The 19,859-nt window shown below is 46.1% G+C and overlaps 1 protein-coding gene across 1 annotated transcript in view; it reads left to right on the top strand.

The window, feature by feature from the left end:
* The first annotated feature begins 256 nt into the window (after window positions 1-256).
* Window positions 257-19,859, top strand: part of nfatc3a (nuclear factor of activated T cells 3a) — a 62,242-nt gene continuing 42,639 nt past the window's right edge. Inside the window, exons 1-3 of the mRNA XM_076286967.1 lie at window positions 257-663; window positions 12,636-13,830; window positions 19,047-19,209. Coding sequence (XP_076143082.1) covers window positions 573-663; window positions 12,636-13,830; window positions 19,047-19,209 — 1,449 coding nt within the window. The 5' untranslated portion in view covers window positions 257-572. The remainder of the gene's footprint in view (window positions 664-12,635; window positions 13,831-19,046; window positions 19,210-19,859) is intronic.

Here is a 19,859-nt window from a genome sequence, read left to right as displayed (position 1 = left end):
GGGAAATAACCTGTGGGCATTTTGCAGATGTGAAAATACATAAATGTAGACTGAACATGTTCTACAGTTTGTGGTTAATGGTGAATGTTCCCTCCTAAAACTACAGCTCCCACAAGCCCTTTCCGCCTGTCTAACATGTGTGCGTTTTCTGTTGTCTACCGACTTTGCTGACGTCACCATTGGAACTGCCCTGTCACGCGCTGTTAGTAAAAGTTGGGATAGAGGCTCGAGTCAGAGACAGGCAAATTTACGGCAAGCCTATCGCCGTCGTGTTGACACTAAACATCGCCAACTCACCTCGGTACCTCGCCACGGGCGCTCAAGAGGTCATTTTGAAATCGGAAAGATATCAAGGACCCAAAACTCTGGAGACGTGGACAGTCTGGATTATTATAGTAACGTTAGCTGGCTAGGAAACGAAGACATTCATGAAAACTGACTCTGACCGGTAGAAAATTAACGTTACTGGCAAAACGTAAAGTTTTCTGTTTGTGTTAGTAAATGTTGTGACATAAAAAGTACTTCGTAAGAGTTGGTGTAGAAAGACGGGTGAACCCGAGTTGTCATACCCGATGACTACTGCAAACTGCACCGGGAATGAGGAGCTGGACTTCAGACTGATCTTCGGTGAGGACGGGCAACAGCAACCGCTAGGCCCCGCAGGTTAGTATTTTTTTCTGGATCCCGGCTCGGTCTTCTATCTAAAGTTTGTTAGCTAAACTTGTTTTCGTGAAAGCTCAGTATCCTACGCTCGCCGAACTTCTGACTTTACTCAAACATGCGTCCCCAGAATCCACTTCAGCCAACCCGTGCCTACACTAGTAGTTAACAGTTTGTAACAGTTGTAGGCACAAAATTAAATTTCATTGTACAAAGCGTGAGCTAGAACAGCGCCTGCTAGCACAATAGCGAATTTGGCTAATGTCAACGGCACAACGGGCTCGAATTTGACAGCTGTAGCCCTGTGCAATGGAGTAAGCGGTAGTTGATAACACAAAAGCAAAATTAGTGCTCCCTTGTCTCAGATAAACGTAAGGACGTTGTAGTACTAGTAACATCATAAACATTTAAGATTTGCAAAAACATAGCTTCTAGTAGGGCATATAGACTACAAACTGAGCTATAGGGACTTTATATTAAATACCGAAAACTGCATTCAGATGTTGGGTGGCTTGGTCGACGTTGTTGTTAATGTAACATTTTCAGTAACACAAGCCCTGGAGTGAACAACGATAACAGATTTAGTTAACTTCTAGCGTCTGCATTAAATTCGTCTAGTCACACACATTTAGCGGTTTAGGCCCCGTCTAAGGGTTTCTGAAGTGTTGACATTTTCCCAAGTTCTGTAGCCTACAAAGAAACATGTGCGAGGTGTGGGCTGTGTGGCTATTGTGCTCATTGCCTGTTAGACTACTCAAAAGTAGGATATTAATAGCCTACGACTTTTCCTGTAAAATTCTTGAGGTTTAGGCTAATTCATTTAATATTCATTCACCATAAATACATTTTCACACGTCTTCATGGTTAGGTTATGTGTTACAACCCCCGTAATGTACGTAATAACGTAAATGTTAGGCTATCTTTAAGCTATGTATCCCATGTCTTAATAATTGTATAAAATAGCCTAGCTTATGTGAGACACAGACCAGAACGTGTCAGCAAACTAAAACAGGAACCCATAAAAACGGCTATTCATTTTGGCGCATTTTTGTTTTCATGAATGTTTGTTGATTTTCTGCACTCTATATTTTTTGTTCCTCCTGTTGACTGGTTTCTCTAATGTAGCGTGTTTGGATCATTTCATGATTGTACCCACACCGCAATCAGCGGTAAATGTAAGAATCTTCTGTTGCAGAGATGGTAGGCTATACTGCAGATGTGACTGTGAGAAAAAATGTGCTTATCACCATCTGTCAGTGTAGCAAAGTGTATTGACTGAAAGGCAAGTTCAGAGGAAGGTTTGTTTTGCGAATATGCCACAATATTTATCTGTACTTGGTCCTCCAATATGCACCGCATCTGCCATTCTTTTCTTTGCACCTCTTTGTTTTAGGGAATGCCACTATTTTCTCTCTACACTGCCTTTATCTTCTCTCTGTCAGATGACCAATGTAGCCTAAATGTAAATAGTGTTTTATTGTATTTAGGACAAAAGCTTAATTTGCAGTTTGTGTCTGATGGGAGAATAAATAAAGGTTGGAGGTCAATTCTCGGGGATCATTTTCAGTATGTCTCACTGTAGCATCATTAGCCTACAGGGTGACATGCACTCTGTAGTCATTTCTTTTTTGTTGTTGATAGTTTCTCAAAGAATCATTTGGGAGTAAGATCTACATTATTGTCCCGGGTTGCCTATGAGCTATGACGTTAGTTTGGGTTAGTTTCATCAACAGAAATACCACAAATTAAAAATTAATTAATACAAGTACTAATTTGCTGCTACTGCTGCTACTCATCATAATAACATGATAATATAACTCCAATAACACCACATTTGATCAAAATCTTAACAGTTGTATTATATAGACAGATATAAGGATAAGTGTATGCATACGTAAGCCCCACTATACCAATTTAATTGTACTGAAGCAGAAAAGAATTTTGCAAGAGAGCATGAGAAAAAACTTTGAAAATAGTTTAGCCACTGAATCATGATTGACTTCACCAAGAAACATCAGGATTGTCTGTTGTGGTTTGTTGTGTGAGATATCAAGTGCAGCATATAAAAATGGCATTTCTTCATGCTACAGAAGAGGAGTTTACAAAACTTTGTTGTGTCAAGAAATGATTGTGATAAAATGGCTGCAAGTCTACAGGGCAGTGTGTCCGGACTTCTTAGAGCTCCAAGATCCACCTGTAGTGTGAGCAACGCTGAATGCTACTGTGTAGGGAAGGATACACAAACGCCACAGCTTTGGGGAAAACCTTATTTTGCATGCAGTGATTCAAAACACATTGCGTATTCTACAGTAGGCATGTGTGTGCATGCGCACCTGCTATGCGGTGTATTGACTGGAATTGCATAAACCTATTTAGTAGTTGCATTAGGGGAAAAATAGGGTGGTGTTTTGTTATTATTGTTTTGTGATGCATCTATTGTAATGAGAGCTTCTCTACACAACTCTGAATTGGTGTGGCCAGATTTCAGGATTTCACATACTAAGCAAAAGTTTTAGAAAATAGAATCTTGTGTTTGTCCTGTTCAGCTCACAGCAAGGTGCTGACCACACAGTTTACTTACACGTATTGTATAGCCTACACGTGTACACATGTACTTTACTTGCTTAAAATGTAAAAAATGCCATGAAGTGCCCAGAAATTGTAACATGGACATGCAACTTCTGTAGGCTTATTGCCTGAAAGTCCTTTATATCTTCCGTAAGTAACTTGAAATAGCGTAATTGTGGTAAATAAACTGAACATGACTATGCAAATTCACTTTTTCAGTTTGATAACTTTTCAGAAATCAGTAAAATGTGACCGTGTCTGCTTTTCGTCTACATAATGTTAGTTGTAAGTATGCTGTTGAAATCGTCTTGAAAGCTCTGCTTCCTTTTGACTAATACTGATAGGCATGCAAAGTAATTTACACAAGTTTACATTTAAGTAATTTGTGGAAAAATTAAGAAATGTCATTGTCAATTTCATCCAATGGGACAAGTTTTCTTGTACGATACACAAGTTGAAGGTTGAAGGTCACAGGGAAGAACAGGGCAGAAGAGCATGAGTAAGACTCTATTTTGAATAGAGTTTTGCCTGTTCGATGGCTTCATTCAGCCTTGAAATCACACATGTAAGAAAGCTAAAAGTGCGTCCTTTTGGCCTGTGCAGTAGGTGTGTGATGTGTCCTCCTTTGGCTTGAGCTGTGGCGTTAGAGAAAAGATGTGCCCTCTCTGGGCCAGTGAGAAGATATTGTAGAGGTGGCTGGCTGTTAGCCCAGGCATGCCATGTGGAGCTCAGATGGCAGTGGAATTTAAGGAGAGGGGAGTGGACTCTCCCTCTCTCTCTCTCTCTCTCTCTCTCTCTCTCTCTCTCTCTCTGTCTGTCTCTCTTTCCCTGCCATGAAGGGGACAAGAAAGAAAGTGTTCCCTCCCCCTATCTCTCTTGCTCTTTCGTTCGGTGCCACCTTCCCTTTCTTTTTCACTGGTCCTCTCTTTCACCTTTGTCAGAAGCCAGCCTGTTAAATTCATTTTTAATCGCTGTACTTCAAAGAGCTGTACCTCTTTTTTGTTGTTGCTGTCATTGTGTATTTTTGAGACAGAGGATTGCAGCAATTAGGGACGTCACACTGCTTTAATGACACACCCATATGTGAATGACTTTTGCGAGTGAGAAAAAAAAAATCTCAGCTGACCTTGTCTTCCAGGCCGTTCCGGGTAATTCTAAACATGCTTGTGATTTAACATATGCTTTAAGTGATACTACGGCTCTTCTGATAGGCTTCCAAGTGCTGTTTGAAAGTGTCCAAGTGTGTTGGGGGGGATGTGGAGAACTGAGGCAGGAGCACGAGCCGTGAAGTGGCAGACTGTTTACTGAAAAGCCCCCACTCTTCGAACGTTTTTGTCGAGCTGCATCTGGTCAACTGGCTGTCTGTCTCAGTCGTGGGAAAGACTGAAATTACATCGCTCTCATGGTGGACTATTTTGAGCTCCTGGAGAGAGTGGCAGAGGGCAGGCGACAGGTTCTAGAGTTTTGTTAGACCAGGAGTTCCCCCACGAAACACGTCTGAAGCTGTCCAGTCGAGCACCGTTTGAACGGAACGGGAGAGGAGAGGAACAATGCTGTGTGCTACTTCACCAGGTGAGCTCAAAGTCTGTCAGAAGCGCACACGATCCCTTCTTGATGAACGCCAAGACATGCTGCTATCTTTGGTAGATATATTTATATGGCCCTACAGTGGGGGTTTATGATCTGGAAAATGAAAAAAATAACAAGCTTGACTGTTTACCAGCAGGTTCAGACAAACAGAAAAAACATTGACAATGACAAAGTGTTTGTGGTAGGAATCCTTTGAAGATCGAGGTGAAATTGTGGTGTTTTAAAGCAGCTTTACCTCTCTTTGCATACGCACTCGTCCCGAACTCTCTACTTGAGTCAGACACGGTGAGAGTACGCCTGTAGTGCTTCGGTCTGCTCAGTGTTTCCTCCCAGGGACGTTCATTTTGGAGACTTGCTTTCGCTTGCCCTCATTTTTGCCAACATTTCACCCAAATGTGCGAACTGTCAAGACGTGTAAGTGCTTGACCACTGGGAACGTGGAAAGCCTGAAAGGCTAAGTGTGTCGCTGCCATTGGATCCACATGTGGGGCAGGGCAGCATGTGTCGACATACCCCCCCAATACACCATACACCTTAGCCTAGACTGTGTCTGAAGGGGCCTCAATGCAGTGGAGTGTTGAGAGAGACGTTTGTTTCCCGGGGAGAGGCACGAGCAGCTATGTGTGGCATTTGTCTAGTTTAAATATAGTGTAACTGAAGCTACTGCTGGCTGCACTATATCAACATGTTGGGGGTGTGTTACACCAGGGAGAAAGTCAGTGAACGTTTGCATTTAGGTCAGTTTTTTAGGTTTATTTAAGTATTGGGAAGGGCTAGGGGTGTGATGATCGAATGCATTTTTAATCATAGGGTTATTTAAAGAACCTTGCAAAGCTATCTGAAAAGATGGTATTCTGATATTCATTCTGGAATTAATTTGTGGCGTTAGTTGGCATTATACACAATCCTTGCTTTCCATTTACCCATTTAGCCGTCTAGCCATACCCCGGCAGGTAACAGAATAACCGTTTGTGGACTATAATTGGATATTCAAGTATCAAAGATGGTTTATATTCACTCCCCTAGAAGGGGCATGATGAGGAGGGGGTTGAATAGAAATGGTGCTCAAAGTTCAAATGAGATGTCATGCAAGGGTTCATACTGACTTTAACGCAGCCTTTTATAGAGAGCAGAGGAAGCAGAAAATGCTAAATCATGCTAAAACGTAATAGTGTTAGCAGATGGCTTCATAGGAAAAATGTCATGATCGATGTTACATATAGAGCATAGCTGATTACTTTGACAGGTGATCATTAATGTGGGTTTTCGATGCCTTCAGGAATGCATACGAACATTCTAAAATAAATGGGTATCGTGTTTATGGACCATGCAGATATAAAGCCTCTACTGTGAAGGTTCCAATGTTTTTTTGTCCCAAAGGAACTTTAATGGTCATATTTCGCTTTTTTGCTTTTTTGTGAGGGGAAACAAAATTCTGCTATTTTTTACAAGGGCGCTCCTAAATGTGGAAGTCTGTACAGGCGTTGACATGAAACAAGCTCGTCAGAGATCTTCCACCTGCTAGGCCGAGGCCGATGTCTCTGTAAGTGAAACGTTGCATCATGTCTCTTATTTTTGCGGTTAGGGACACAGGACTTCCTTCCTTCGTCACTGTGCCCGAGCCATGGTTGCAAAATTTACCCAGGGAAGGGTTGCGTAATACAGTGTATTAACACATGAATGAATGACTGAAGAGTTTGAGAGGTTGCTTCTGTGGCCCTTGTGGGATGCCACTCAACACAGTTAAAAAGAGATTAAAACAAAACATTTAGCACTCTTATCTGGCGAAAATCTCAGCGAAGGTAACCTGACCCGATCTAACAGAGGCTGCATGTTCTATTGTCAAACTGAGTTTCATCGTAGGAACACATTCACCACAGACAAACAAACATGATGACAATGACAGTGCTGTCGATGAAGATGATGTTCTTTCACTTTCATCCCAGACTGATGGCAGAGCAGTGATGAGAGTACAGTTCAATTCATGACCTGCGTCACACAAGCTGCTTTAACGAGTACACTATGGTACACTGTAAGTTGCAGACATTTGGTAGTCATTGTGTTTTTCCAAAGTAGTTTTGAGTAATGACCCACTGATGAGGTCATACAAGTGAACCAATGAAGGAGCAACATGCATCCTCCAAAGTGTCCCAGAATCCTTTGTAAAATGTTACTTGCTACATCCACAGGTTTGTAATTTTTTTTTCATGTGTCAATAAATAAATGTATTCTGCAACATACATTTGGCTAAATAAATGAATGAGAGATGAAAGCAGCAGGTTTGTGTTTTGGGGGGTCAGAGGAAACATTGCCACTAGCATGCTTTGGACTGCGAAAATGCTCTGCCTAAATATTTGTGACAAACCAGGGCTTTTGTGGGCAATTTATTTTGATACACAGGATAAAAAAAGTCTTATCACTCCACACATGACACTCTCTCTTTCTCCCCCTTCTCATTCACTGACAGCCTTGACAGATTGTTTAAATGTCATCCAGTGTGTGTGTGCAATAGCCACTGATGTTATCTGCAGCTCTAGGTTATTGCAGGCAGTTGGATTGGGTTCACATTGCTCTACAGCTTAGAGGACAGTCATTTAGTGTGCCGTGGGCTGGCTGCAGTCAGCATATTAACCTGTTAGCTAGTTGTCTAGCTAACTGCAATAAACCCATAGAGGAATGTCCATTAGTAGATCTTAATTGTACTTTTAATTATAACTTTTTATACTCTGTTTATACTGTTGTCACAATTAAATTGAGATTGGAAAGAATATGTGTTTGTTGTTAGTTTAATAACAGTAGTTTACTTTTGTTTTACAGTATTGGCTAAATATCGTTTTTTGTCTGCATTTTAGGAGACAGTGGGGCTTAGAGGATGCATCTGTGTACTCTGTCTGTTTATCCTCTAATGTTATCACGGCATGTGATTGTTAATCATGGGTCTTTATTTAGCAGCCAAACATACGTTAATATAGGCTTAGGCAGTGATTGCACCCTGGGTGTTCGTAGGTTGCCTGTGATGTAACAGGCTGCAGTGGCCGGGGATATTTTATTCCCCACTAATTACATAATGCTCTGTAACGCACAGAGGAGCAAGGAGATTCCTTCCCTGTCTTGTGTTGTTTGGAATGCTCTCATTCATGAAGGGACCACATTTGGCATTATTCAGATTTACACATTAACCAAAAGGCAATATCTGAGTCTTGCTGGGAGAATGTACTACATGTATTGCCTTAGATATTTAAAGTATAGTAACACATGGTATTTGTGAACACTAATTTGTACTGATAACATTTCCCTTATAAGGGTGAGCACATTCTCTCTCTTTTTCTATTTTCTGTATTTCTCCACCCCCCAGCATTATCACCTTGCTGAAAGAGATGGAAGAGAATAACACTTATAGCACAAAATAAAGACCATTAATTGTAGCTATTTTAAAACCATAGATATGTAACACAATAAATATCTGTGAAGGATATGATTAATGTATTTGGATAGATAAAAGATTTTGATGATTTAGAATCCTAAAATGGTAGCCTTAGTTGCAAACGTCTTTTCCTCGGTTTGAGTGAGCGTCAGTGTCAGAGTGAGGTCAGAGTGAGGTCAGAGTGTCCTGCGATGTAGGCTGCAGACTTGACCGGAGCCGTCTCCGCCTACTGTAACTGCCGTGGCCCCAGCAGAGAATCCCCGTGTGACGTCATACCAGCGTCCGCATGGGCCTGTGATGTGGGGCCGGTGCCGAAGTCACGCTGGCGGACCGGGCAGGGGGCACTGAACACCGTTGAACACCACGCAGCGATTTCCAGTTATTATTAGCTTAGGAACAGCAAAGCCTCTTAGAGCTCTTTATTTAACTGGATCGGCAGTCTGATGTGTGGGTCCTTGGGTTGGGAATAATGCATTCTGCCTCGGAACGCATAGCTGGACCTTTGCATTTGAATGATTTTGCAGAGCAGTGGCCTCTATTGAGCGCTTACAGATCATATCCGAAGTCTCTCTCTCACTGATTGAACTACAGACTGAGCACCAGGCATCAGATTAGACCTCAGATGCATCCATCCCAATCTAAGAGTAGTTGGTAGTGGTAAATAAAAATGAAACCAAGCATCCATTCCTGGTTCGATAACTGCAGCTTTTTTTGATATAAAGTAGAAAATACATTTCTCTCTAACTGGCTTTTTCAAATGATCTCAATAATAAGGAAAGTATCTCCATTTAGGCAGGGTGAAGTGGAGAGCAGGTTGTGAATATGTTCCCTTTACCATAGTTGCAGTATCTTTTGGTGATGATTCCTCCGTTGGGCTCCATTATTAATTCGCACCATATGCAGAATTTATCCCCAGAACCTTTTAATGACACGATCACACGTTTAAAGAATTGGGTTAATTCCCAACCAGCTATGCCTGGGGGCAACTGCACTGTGTCTCTTCTGACGGAGTACAGTGGGGCAAATCCTCACTGGTGCAGTAACACACCCACAATGTAGTTCAGCAGCTCCTCTAGGCTTGTCTGCCTCAAATGTGGCATGCACGGCCCCTGTAGCGCCCTGTTGTCATCCCTCTTGGCCTGTTTTTTGGAGCAGGTGGTCCTGATCTGGCTCTGACAGGGTTCTTTCCCGCTTGGCTGCGAGCTGAGACCACGCACCCTGCTGCCGCTATCGGGTGGCAGGCACATGAGGGGCCTTCTGGAGGGGACAGGGGGGAGCAGGGTGGAGAGGGTGGGGGATGGTGGGGATGGGGAAGGCAAGAGCGATGTGGCTAGGGGATGATGGTCCTTCCTGCGGCTTGCTCAGACTACAGCAGATCCTTTTCGCAAAAGAGCCTTGGGATTAGTGTCGGCCGAGTTATTTCAGATGTGCCAGCTGAGGAGCTGGCGTTCTTGCCGTCCTTAGTGTGTCACAGACGGTAGACTAGACACCATAGACGATAATACTCAAAGCTTTACAGAATACCACATACATTAGCATTTGTTATGAGTTTTTTGAATGATATACTGTAAATGTAAAGAGAGTGGAGGTAAAATGGAAATATTGATGAATGAATTAATATTTGTTTCTTTATGAAATGTTCCTTTTTCTCAGAATGCTTCCTTTCAAGGTTGGATTTTTCCTCATTGTTTTCAATAATCCAAAAGATTATTTTTACACCTGTTTTTAGTCACTTTAACAAAGGTGCCAATAATTCTGGAGGGCACTGTACCTTCCTTGGCATGTTTGCTAACATGTCCTTGAGATGAAGACCTTCACGATGCCTCTTGTCCCTCACTCTTGCTATTTTCATTTGCTCGGCGGCCCAAATGAATTGGCAGCAATGGTGGGGTAATTAATTGACCTCTTGTCTGCCTCACAAATGAGAAATATACTGTATTGAGGCTTTCTCAAAATGGAGGGATTGTATTCTGTATGAAATTTGATGGCTACTGCACCTGCCTCCATAGAATCCCTCTGTGTGAGCTCTCTGTAATTAAAAGGTGGACATTTACCGGTAAACAAATGTTGCAGTTACAAATCTATTGCCATTGTAACATGAGAAAGACAAGGCAAGCTCTGAACAGTTCCATCTAACAAGAGGTTCAGGACATACTATACCCAGGTAAATCTTAATCTCCTCTGACATCACCTGGTAATTCAAGTCCTGTGGTTTGAATGTTGGGATTAATTATTTGAAAACATGTTTTTTGTTTTTGTTTTGAGAATTGTTATATATAACATACATTGGTGCTAAGCCCAGTGCGTCGAAAACTGACGAAAAAGGGTCAGGGTCCTCTATGGAACAGCATAGACATAGTGCAGGACCAGGCAACGGCAGCACTGTGGGTATTGAAGATACTGTTTTGCTCTCGAAAAGACAACGACATGTGCTATAAAGGTGTTATACTCAAAGGAGATACCTGTTGTCATTGCAGTGTACTACATCTGTAGGCTCTCTGTTCACAACGCTGCCCTTAATAAGCGTACAGTATTCTTTCTACACAGTGAGAGGGACACTTTTTTGTTTGAACCGTTGCATGGCCGAGACAAAGGAACAGGGAAAAGGCTTTGCTGTGTGTGTGTGTGTGTGTGTGTGTGTGTGTGTGTGTGTGTGTGTGTGTGTGTGTGTGTGTGTGTGTGTGTGTGTGTGTGTGTGTGTGTGTGTGTGTGTGTGTGTGTGTTGCGTGTGTTGCGTGTGTGCGCGTGTGCGAGCGAGTGCCTGCCCTGTGTCTCCTTCCCCTGTCTCAAACAGAGGGGTAGGGTGACAGGTCGCGCGCAGCGCGGCGGAGTCCTGTGACGTGCACTCCACTTGTCCTTTTCCCTCCTGTCACTCAAGTCCTGTCGTCAGAGGATGCGCGTGTCTTGTGACAGCCCAGGCCCTGTGTGGCCCATCTATAAATAAAGCCCCGAGCTGCCTCTGTCTCTGCCTCTGTCTTTGCTGCTGCTGTTATTGTTGCTGCTTGATGCCTGTTGTTACTGGAATCCAGAGAGCCCCCCCCCCCCCCTCTCTCCTTTGAGCTTTTCAGCCAAGTGTTAAGGGCATTAATTCAGATAAGACAGGGAGATGCTTTAAGTGCATCTGCTCTGCTCGCCTTTTGAAAATCATATCCCTGTGCTCAGGGTGATCTGCGTTGGTGCGCTAGATAATTGCCAGCCGATTGATCACGGCAGAGCATGGCAGGGGCCGCTGAACCTGGGTGCGTGTGCCATCTCATCTCATCTCCTCTCATCCCACTCTCATCGCCCGCAGTGTCATGTTCGTGCATCGGGCAGACACGTGACGGCCTGGCATGCCGCCCGGGTGCTGTGCCATGTTTTTTGCCTGCTGCGGTCGACCAGCGCGAGGCCGAGAGACTGATGCTAGGCCGCCTGGCCTTGTCTGCCCCCACTCTGCGCAATCACTGGGAGTTCATCAATAACCCCTAATAGAGCAGCATAGGACAATAGTGCGCTTGTATGCGAGCGAGCAGGCCAGGTCCCTGCCTCTGGAGTGTGTGTGTGTGTGTGTGTGTGTGTGTGTGTGTGTGTGTGTGTGTGTGTGTGTGTGTGTGTGTGTGTGTGTGTGTGTGTGTGTGTGTGTGTGTGTGTGTGTGTGTGTGTGTGTGTGTGTGTGTGTGTGTGTGTGTGTGTGTGTGTGTGTGTGGGCAGACTGCGGCTCCATAGCCCGGGTATATTAATAGGGTGCTGGGGCCCTGGTGCTGACAGCTCGGAGCACACGCCGCTGTGTGTGAATTTGTTTCCTGAGTAGCGATGTTGGGTCGGTTATTCCCCTGCTGGATTGGATCCTGTCGGCTGCCTCCCTGTCTAACCCCCAACCCCCGCTCCCACCAACCAACTAGCTTCATCATCCACTTGGCCTCTCCTCTCTCCCTATCTATCTCTTCTCTCTGTCTTTTTGTCACTTTTCCCTCTCTCTGCCCTGTACTCCTGTCGCTCATCTCTCGTTCGCAGCCCCTTCTCTCTTATTTAAGTTTCCGTTTGTCTGGTACTGTAACATCACCTCTTTGGACCCCATAGTGTTGTCATAGTGACACAGTCTTTGGTCTGTGACTCCCTTGTGATTTGATTGTTAGGTGATAACGCTCATTCCTTTGTAGACAGGGCAAACTGAGAAGTGTACCAAAAACAGGCACTAGATAACTTACCCTAGATTGTTTTGCAACCTCTTATCTCTCCTCCTGGCTCAAGGGACCTTGAAAGGAGAGAAGCGAATAAGCTGAAAAGGTTTCTCTTTTTTTTTTAAAGATGCCAATTGAGATCTGTCACTCCAGTGGCTACTCTCATTCATCAGTGAACCAAACTCTCACCATCCTGACCCTGTTTTCTTTCCTTCTTCCTCCTCTCTCTGTAGACCTGGAACCTGATGACAACACGTCGTTCTACATCCTCAACGTGGGCCAGCCCCAGTCGGTGGTCAATCAGTCCATCGGCATCCCCCGACATGGCATGCAGTCACACTCACACTCACACTCACACTCACACTCGCAGGTCATCTCGACCTCGCCGCGGCTTCAGTCGCACAAAGTGTTCGACCCCGGGTACGAGCTGCAGCAGGACTCCAACAAGTGCAGCCAGCCACCTGGCAGCGGTCAGCCGCCCAAGGCCTTCGAGTGCCCGAGCATCCAGATCACCTCCATCTCGCCCAGCTGCCCACAGGAGATGGACGCCAACGACGACGACAAGGGGCACGACAGGGACTACCACCACGACCGGCCCATGTCGCGGGACCACCTGTACCTCCCCCTAGACCACTCCTACAGGGATTCCTCGCTCAGTCCAAGCCCCTGCAGCAGCCTGTCGTCCAGGAGCTGGTTCTCAGACGCGTCATCTTGCGAGTCCTTCTCGCACGTGTACGACGACGTGGACTCGGAGCTGAACGAGGCGGCGGCGCGCTTCACACTGGGCTCGCCGCTCACGTCGCCCGGCTGCTCGCCCCAGGCTGGCGGCCTGGACGAACCCTGGCAGCACCAGCAGCAGCAGCAGCAGCAGCAGCAGCAGCAGCACCACCACTCGGCCTTCGCCCACTCGCACTCGCTCTCGCCGCGCCAGTCGCCCTGCCACTCGCCGCGTACCAGCGTCACCGACGAGAACTGGCTGAGCCCGCGGCCGCCCTCCAGGCCCTCGTCCCGGCCCACCTCGCCCTGCGGCAAGCGCCGCCACTCCAGCGCCGACATCTGCTACCCGGGCTCCGTGTCCCCGCACCACTCCCCGTCGCCCACGCCGGGGCCCTCCCCGAGGGGAAGCGTGACGGAGGACACCTGGATCGGAAGCCCTTCAATGGGGATGTCCCCGTTCCAGTGCTGTCCGTCCGAGGCCGACATCCCCTCTAAGACCCGCAAGACCTCGCAGGACCGCACGCCGCCGCACCAGCCCGGCAAGGGTGACCTGGGGCTGGACGATTCAGGAAACGTGTCTCCGCTGTTGGACTCCCCTGCCGAGGAGGCCCTGCTCGGTCTGAAGAAGGACGGTCCGGGAGAGCAGTTTCTCTCCGTGCCCTCCCACTTCACCTGGAACAAGCCCAAGCCGGGACACACGCCCATTTTCAGGTACGTCAACGCTGCCTTTCTGCCTTTGCCAGCTGCCGCCCTCTTTGTAGATACCCTTATCAGTGACCAAAGTTAATAACTATACTGCTTGTGTTATACTTGTATTATTGGGGCGAGGTAAGGAAAGGGTCTCATAAATTTCCAAATTAGGTGTTACTCAGTAAGTAGGGCCAGCTCATGGCCTACTAGTTAGGGCTTCGGGCTTGGAACCAAAGGGTTGCCGGTTTGATCCCTGACCAGTGGGAACGGCTGAAGTGCCCCTTGAGCAAGACACCTAACCCCTCACTGCTCCCCGAGCGCCGCTGTAGCAAGGCAGCTCACTGCTCCGGGTTAGTGTGTGCTTCACCTCACTGTGTGTTCACTGTGTGCTCTGTGTTTTCACTAATTCACGGATGGGATAAATGCAGAGACCAAATTCCTTGTATACACAAGTATACTTGGCCTAGAAACCTGATTTACATTTACATTTTACATTACTCTTGTCAAATCTTGTCAGATCTGGGTTCGTATTCTTAAGGCTAAAAGAAGGCTAGCTCCTAACAGGCGGATTTAGGAGAAAATCCTAAAAATAATGGATGTGTCAGTCGTAACTTCCTCATTTTTTTTCACAAAGCATTTTAGTGCTAAAAGTAGAAGTTAAAAGCAGTCGAGAGGACTGCTGAACTCACTAAGACCTATTCAGAAATAATCGTTAGCAACTGTTTGCAGCATTCCACTTCACAATGTTTTGAAATACACATCACTTACAGGAGATCTCAATCGCGAGGGAATAATTGTGCATTGTAAGGGATGCAATAACACCACCAATAACCAAAACCATTCAATGTCAAGATTTAACACCAAATTTAACGTTTCATTGTAATGAAATTAAATTGCTTATCGTCTATGCAAATGTGTATTCATACAGATTCATTTTTTTTTTTTTTTAAGTATATTTTTTGGGCTTTTTATGCCTTTAATCAGATAGGACAGTGGAGAACGACAGGAAGTGAGTGGGAGAGAGAGTCGGGGTGGGATCCGGAAAGGACCACGGGGCGGGAATCGAACCCGGGTCGCCGGCGTACGGTGCAGGTGCCCCAGCTAGTTGCGCCACAGCTGGGGCCCATACAGATTCATTTAAAAAATGTTGTGAAGACATTGCATCAATCTGTAGTACTGTATATTCCATTACAAGTCTATTTGCTTTGTAGCCTGTCGTCTTTATTTATTTATCTATCTATTTATTTATTTGTTTATCTCTTGTCCTTTGCGGTACTCGTGGACCCATGCCTTCTCACTAGCATAGACCTGTCACTCATCAATCATCAGCCAATCACGGTGGTCACTCCCATCAAGCTTGTGCATGAGAAATGACATCAACCATAGCAACAGAGCTCTTATCTTATCTTAGGAGATTTCATTTTTCCTTATTAAAAGTTTTATGAATAGGTTTTAAGAGAAAACTCGTATGATATAGTGCGATTTAAGAGTACTCTTAGCGGTAAGATAAAATATGAATACGGGCCCTGGTTGAGATTGTCAGAGTTCAGTCATAAAATGGATTATTACCTGTAATTCTCTCTTAAGTTTTGACTGATAACCACACAAAGGGCAGACAAGGTTATGTGTCAAGCTAATCAACACCTGCTTCGCTGTAAAGGATAACAAGCACAGCTGCATATTCACAGGTAGTTGGGCATATACTGTAGTATCATTAGTGAATATTAGTAGGGCAGGGAGTGTTTTTTTGGTTGTTCCAATGTGCAAAGCAGATGAAGTCACGGCCTTGTTTATGTTCTCTGGCCCCTGGCACCATAAATCAGGCAGGAGTGAATGTAGCTATGTGATCAACACATGGTCCCTGTGCTTCGCTTGTTCTACCTTTGACCCCAGGATGGTCAGAGCCCCACAGAGACACACACACACAAACGCACACACACACACACACACACACACACACACACCCACATACACACACACATACACACACTACATCAACACACAGACCAAACTGCTTGCACCCAGAACTGCAATCCAGAATAAATCTGGCATCAAAGTGGCTAGGGTTAGATTGGCAAGCACATGACTCAAGACATACACTAATATCTGCCTCTGGCATTAAACTTGACACTAGCACCTGAGCGCCCTGAAGTATGAGCAGTCGTAGTTCTCTTCTGATTACCTCTAACCCTTTTCCTCTGCCCCCTAACCCAACCCAACCCCACGGGGTCTACCTTACTAGATGGTTGGGGGCTTCCTGATTGTGGAACACTCTGGAAACTCCTCAAGTGGTTTGCATGAGTATGTGTGTGTTTATGTGTTTGTGATATTTTGGTGTGCGTGTGTGTGTGTGTGAGTGTGAGTGAGAGAATGCGTGGGTTGTGTTCAGCTGTTCCATTGCACATATAGACACTCATTAATATGTCTTGTTTGTAGTTCTATGTCTGGATGCACGCCTGGAGGTGTTTATGTGCATGAACCACACAACAGTCATACTAGGATTGTATAGCACCACTTAATTTTGTTAACACTTTTTTGAACAGTGTAACTGTGTGTGTGTGTGTGTGTGTGTGTGTGTGTGTGTGTGTGTGTGTGTGTGTGTGTGTGTGTGTGTGAGAGAGCATGGGCAGCCTACAGCTAGCATGTTTAAATATGTAGGCTAATGGCTATAAGACTGTGTGACTGGAGTAGCAGTCAGCCTCAGACACCGAGGGAAGGTTACGGCTTTTCAGGCCACGGGCAGCAGCCGCCAACTATCCCATTGGCCTCAGGTTTCCAGCATCTCCTCTTCCTGGTTGCCATGGCAGCGCTGCTCACACACTTCCTGGCTTATGTCATCCCACAGGAGAGACAGTGTGCTAAGTGTCGCTCCTATTGGGATGCCACACACACACACACACACACACACACATACACACTCACAAGCAAGCACAAGCAAGCACAAACAAAAACAACACAGACACTGTCCATAAAAAAAGGCTCCTTTTCCAGGAAAGAAATAAGTCAAATGCCTCCTCAGTCAGAGCTGCAGCAGTGTGCCTGAATTGAAACATGAGTGGTAAACTCTGGTCACAGTGAATAGGTGGCAGCACAATGCCCTCTTTGACCAAAATGCCAGAAACATATGGCCCACCCCACCCACTTACAGCCAGCCTCTCTCTTACCTCTCCCACTCCTCCACCCCCCCCAACCATTCCAAATGTCAGCCTCCTTTTCTTTCCTTTTCATCTGGCCCCTCTTAGAAGCGCCGTGTGTTTCGAGGGCGCAGTCCAACAAAAGCCGAGCCGCTAATTTCCGACCGGGGCACTGACTGATCCTGTCCGCGCACTGCTGCAGTTCGGCTCGCAGGTTTTCGGAAACTTGGAGAGTTAACGGATGCGTGACTCACTTTGCTTGTCAGGTCCTATCGAGTGCCTCTCTTGGTGGTGAACATGTGTGTGTGTGTGTGTGTGTGTGTGTGTGTGTTTTTTTTCCTTTTTTTTCTTTCCAGTGTCAAGCCTAGTCCAGCCGCTCAGGGATAGTGTGTTTGCACAGCGCTGTTGTTTTGGTGGAACAGTGGGTCCTGTGTGCTAGGTTCTATTCCTGTGTGCTAGGTTCTCTTCCTAGCGTGTTCTTCGAGCGCCGTTGATCTGAGACGGATGGCACAAAGGCACTCTTATGGGCCAACAGCGTAATGGCAGAGCCGCATTCACAGTCACAGTCCTGTCTGGCTACAGTGCAGGCAGCAAGGATGTGGCCAGCTCCTACTCATTTAGCCAGAATTAACCATAATGCGTGCGTGCCAACACAAACACACACACACACACCACATATGTATACACACACACACACACACCACATATGTATACACACACACACACACACACACAGACACAGACACACACACACACACACACACACACACACACACTCCCTAGTTATGGCATCCACCCACCTTCCTCCAGCACGTGTCCATATATACTAGCCATAGCGCTGGTGTTTTCACAGGGCTGTGGCGCACTGTGTTTACCTTTCTGTTCAGCGCTCTACATTACTCAGCCATCCCACCTGCTCTCTGCTACCCCACACACCTCTCCCCCACTGTGTGTGTGTGTGTGTGTGTGTGTTTGTGTGTTTGGGTGTGTGTGTGAGAGTGTGTGTGTGTGTGTCTACATGCTGGTAAAGAGAGAGAGAGAGAGAGAGTTTAGGAGGAGGAGGAGGAGGAGGAAGCCCTTTCACGCTCTAACTGTGAACAGATAGCGGCAAGACCGACCTCCAACACGTGGAGCGCAGACAAAGAGAGTGGCAGAGTGGAAGGAAAGGAGGAAGAGAAAAAAAACTGCTTTTTCTCACTGGAAACTGCCATAAAGAAAGAGGGGGGATAATTGCAGTGGCTGCATTTTATAGGGCAATGGGGGTGTGTATGTGTGTGTGTGTGTGTGTGTGTGTGGGGGGGGGGGGGTGTGTAGCTGTTCGTAGCACAAGAGTGGATGGGTGGCAGCCCAGGAAGAGAGAGGGACCGGGTGGCAGGCAGGGTGGGCACGAGAGAGGGGTGTTTATTTTCTGACAGCAGCTGTTCAAATAGGACTGTAGCTTGCATAGATTCCAAAAAAACATAACACACATCCACCATCAGTGAGTGTGTGTGTGTGTGTGTGTGTGTGTGTGTGTGTGTGTGTGTGTTTGTGTGTTTGTGTGTGTGTGTCTGTGTGTGTCTGTGTGTGTGTGTGTGTGTGTGTGTGTGTTTGTGTGTGTGTGTCTGTGTGTGTGTGTGTGTGTGTGTGTGTGTGTGTGTGTGTGTGTGTGTGTGTGTGTGTGTGTGTGTGTGTGTGTGCGCGCGCGCTGAAATATGACTGTAACTGTGAGTGTGTTTCTCTATTTAAAGCTAGATTTGTCCCAACAAGCAGAGGGACACTGTCTTGGCACCATCCATCTACCACTGACATTAACTTTCTGAATTCCCCCCAAGTGAATCACTTCTAGTTTGTCTCAACTTGACCTATGACAGTGTTGTTGTTCCGGCAACATAGTTGCAGTTACGGCTCAGAGGGGCCTACGGGCAGTATGATTCATGGTTAGTTTCTTCGCCCCTCAATCATCTACGCTTATGGGGAGTTTGAGAATAGTTCTCGGCAGTTGGCAGTCCTTAACTCTATTTTTGACAAAGCATCTGACTCTGCTTGGTTACTGCTGTCAACTTACTGTCATGTTCTTGTGTGTGTGTGTGTGTGTGTGTGTGTGTGTGTGTGTGGCAACAGAACATCATCACTGCCTCCGCTGGACTGGCCCTTACCGAACCAGTTCGGACAGTACGAGCTGAAGATCGAGGTCCATCCCAAGGCTCACCACCGGGCGCACTACGAGACTGAGGGCAGCAGAGGTGCGGTGAAGGCAGCGTCTGGGGGACACCCTGTGGTGAAGGTGAGTCAGACGATCAGCGCTGACCCAGGTCAGTGGCCTCTCCTCCGGTCCCTCTCCTGTCTCCTCTGCTGTAATACTGACACCTAATCAGCTCAGAGATGGAAGGACTCTGATTATGCCTGCTGGCCACAACCGGCGTGTTGTGGTTGGTGCTGTGTGTCCTTTTGGGTGTTGTGCTTTCCCCAGTTGGGTGCTGCTGTGTTGGGACACATGGGCGGTTTTATGGGTGTACATGTAACATTAGCAGCACGCTACGTCCATCACATATCCACAGGGCCGTAGAGGCAGCTCAGACTCAGGAAGTAGAACTTGAGATGTTTGACCACTAGAGAAGAGAGAGAGAAAGAGAGAGACAGAGAGAGAGAGAAAGAGAGAAAGAGAAAGCTAGTCAAACAAGTATATCCTGTCCCCCTGACCTCATTCGCTGTGAGAATCTTACGAAAGAGGGGTCAGCCTACAATCTGACCCCTCTTCCTCCTTAATACATCAAAACCAACAATAAACGTTGACAACTAGTACGCGCACCAACACAACAGACACTTTTCTGTGCTGCGGCTGTCCGCATTGCTACGTGTTGCCAGGGCTACGTGTTGAAGCGGGCGCTGGGCGTATAAAGTGGAGCCCAATTAGTTTTTTGTTGTCATCTGATC

Source organism: Alosa pseudoharengus, unplaced genomic scaffold (genome assembly GCF_046254945.1).
Source record: "Alosa pseudoharengus isolate Yale_2024_CS ecotype anadromous, Long Island Sound unplaced genomic scaffold, YU_APseudo_1.1 YU_APseudo_1.1_scf_16, whole genome shotgun sequence".
In the NCBI taxonomy this organism is placed as follows: domain Eukaryota; kingdom Metazoa; phylum Chordata; class Actinopteri; order Clupeiformes; family Clupeidae; genus Alosa; species Alosa pseudoharengus.
The sequence above is the reverse complement of the archived record's forward strand: the minus strand, read 5'-3'. Positions and strand labels throughout refer to the sequence as shown.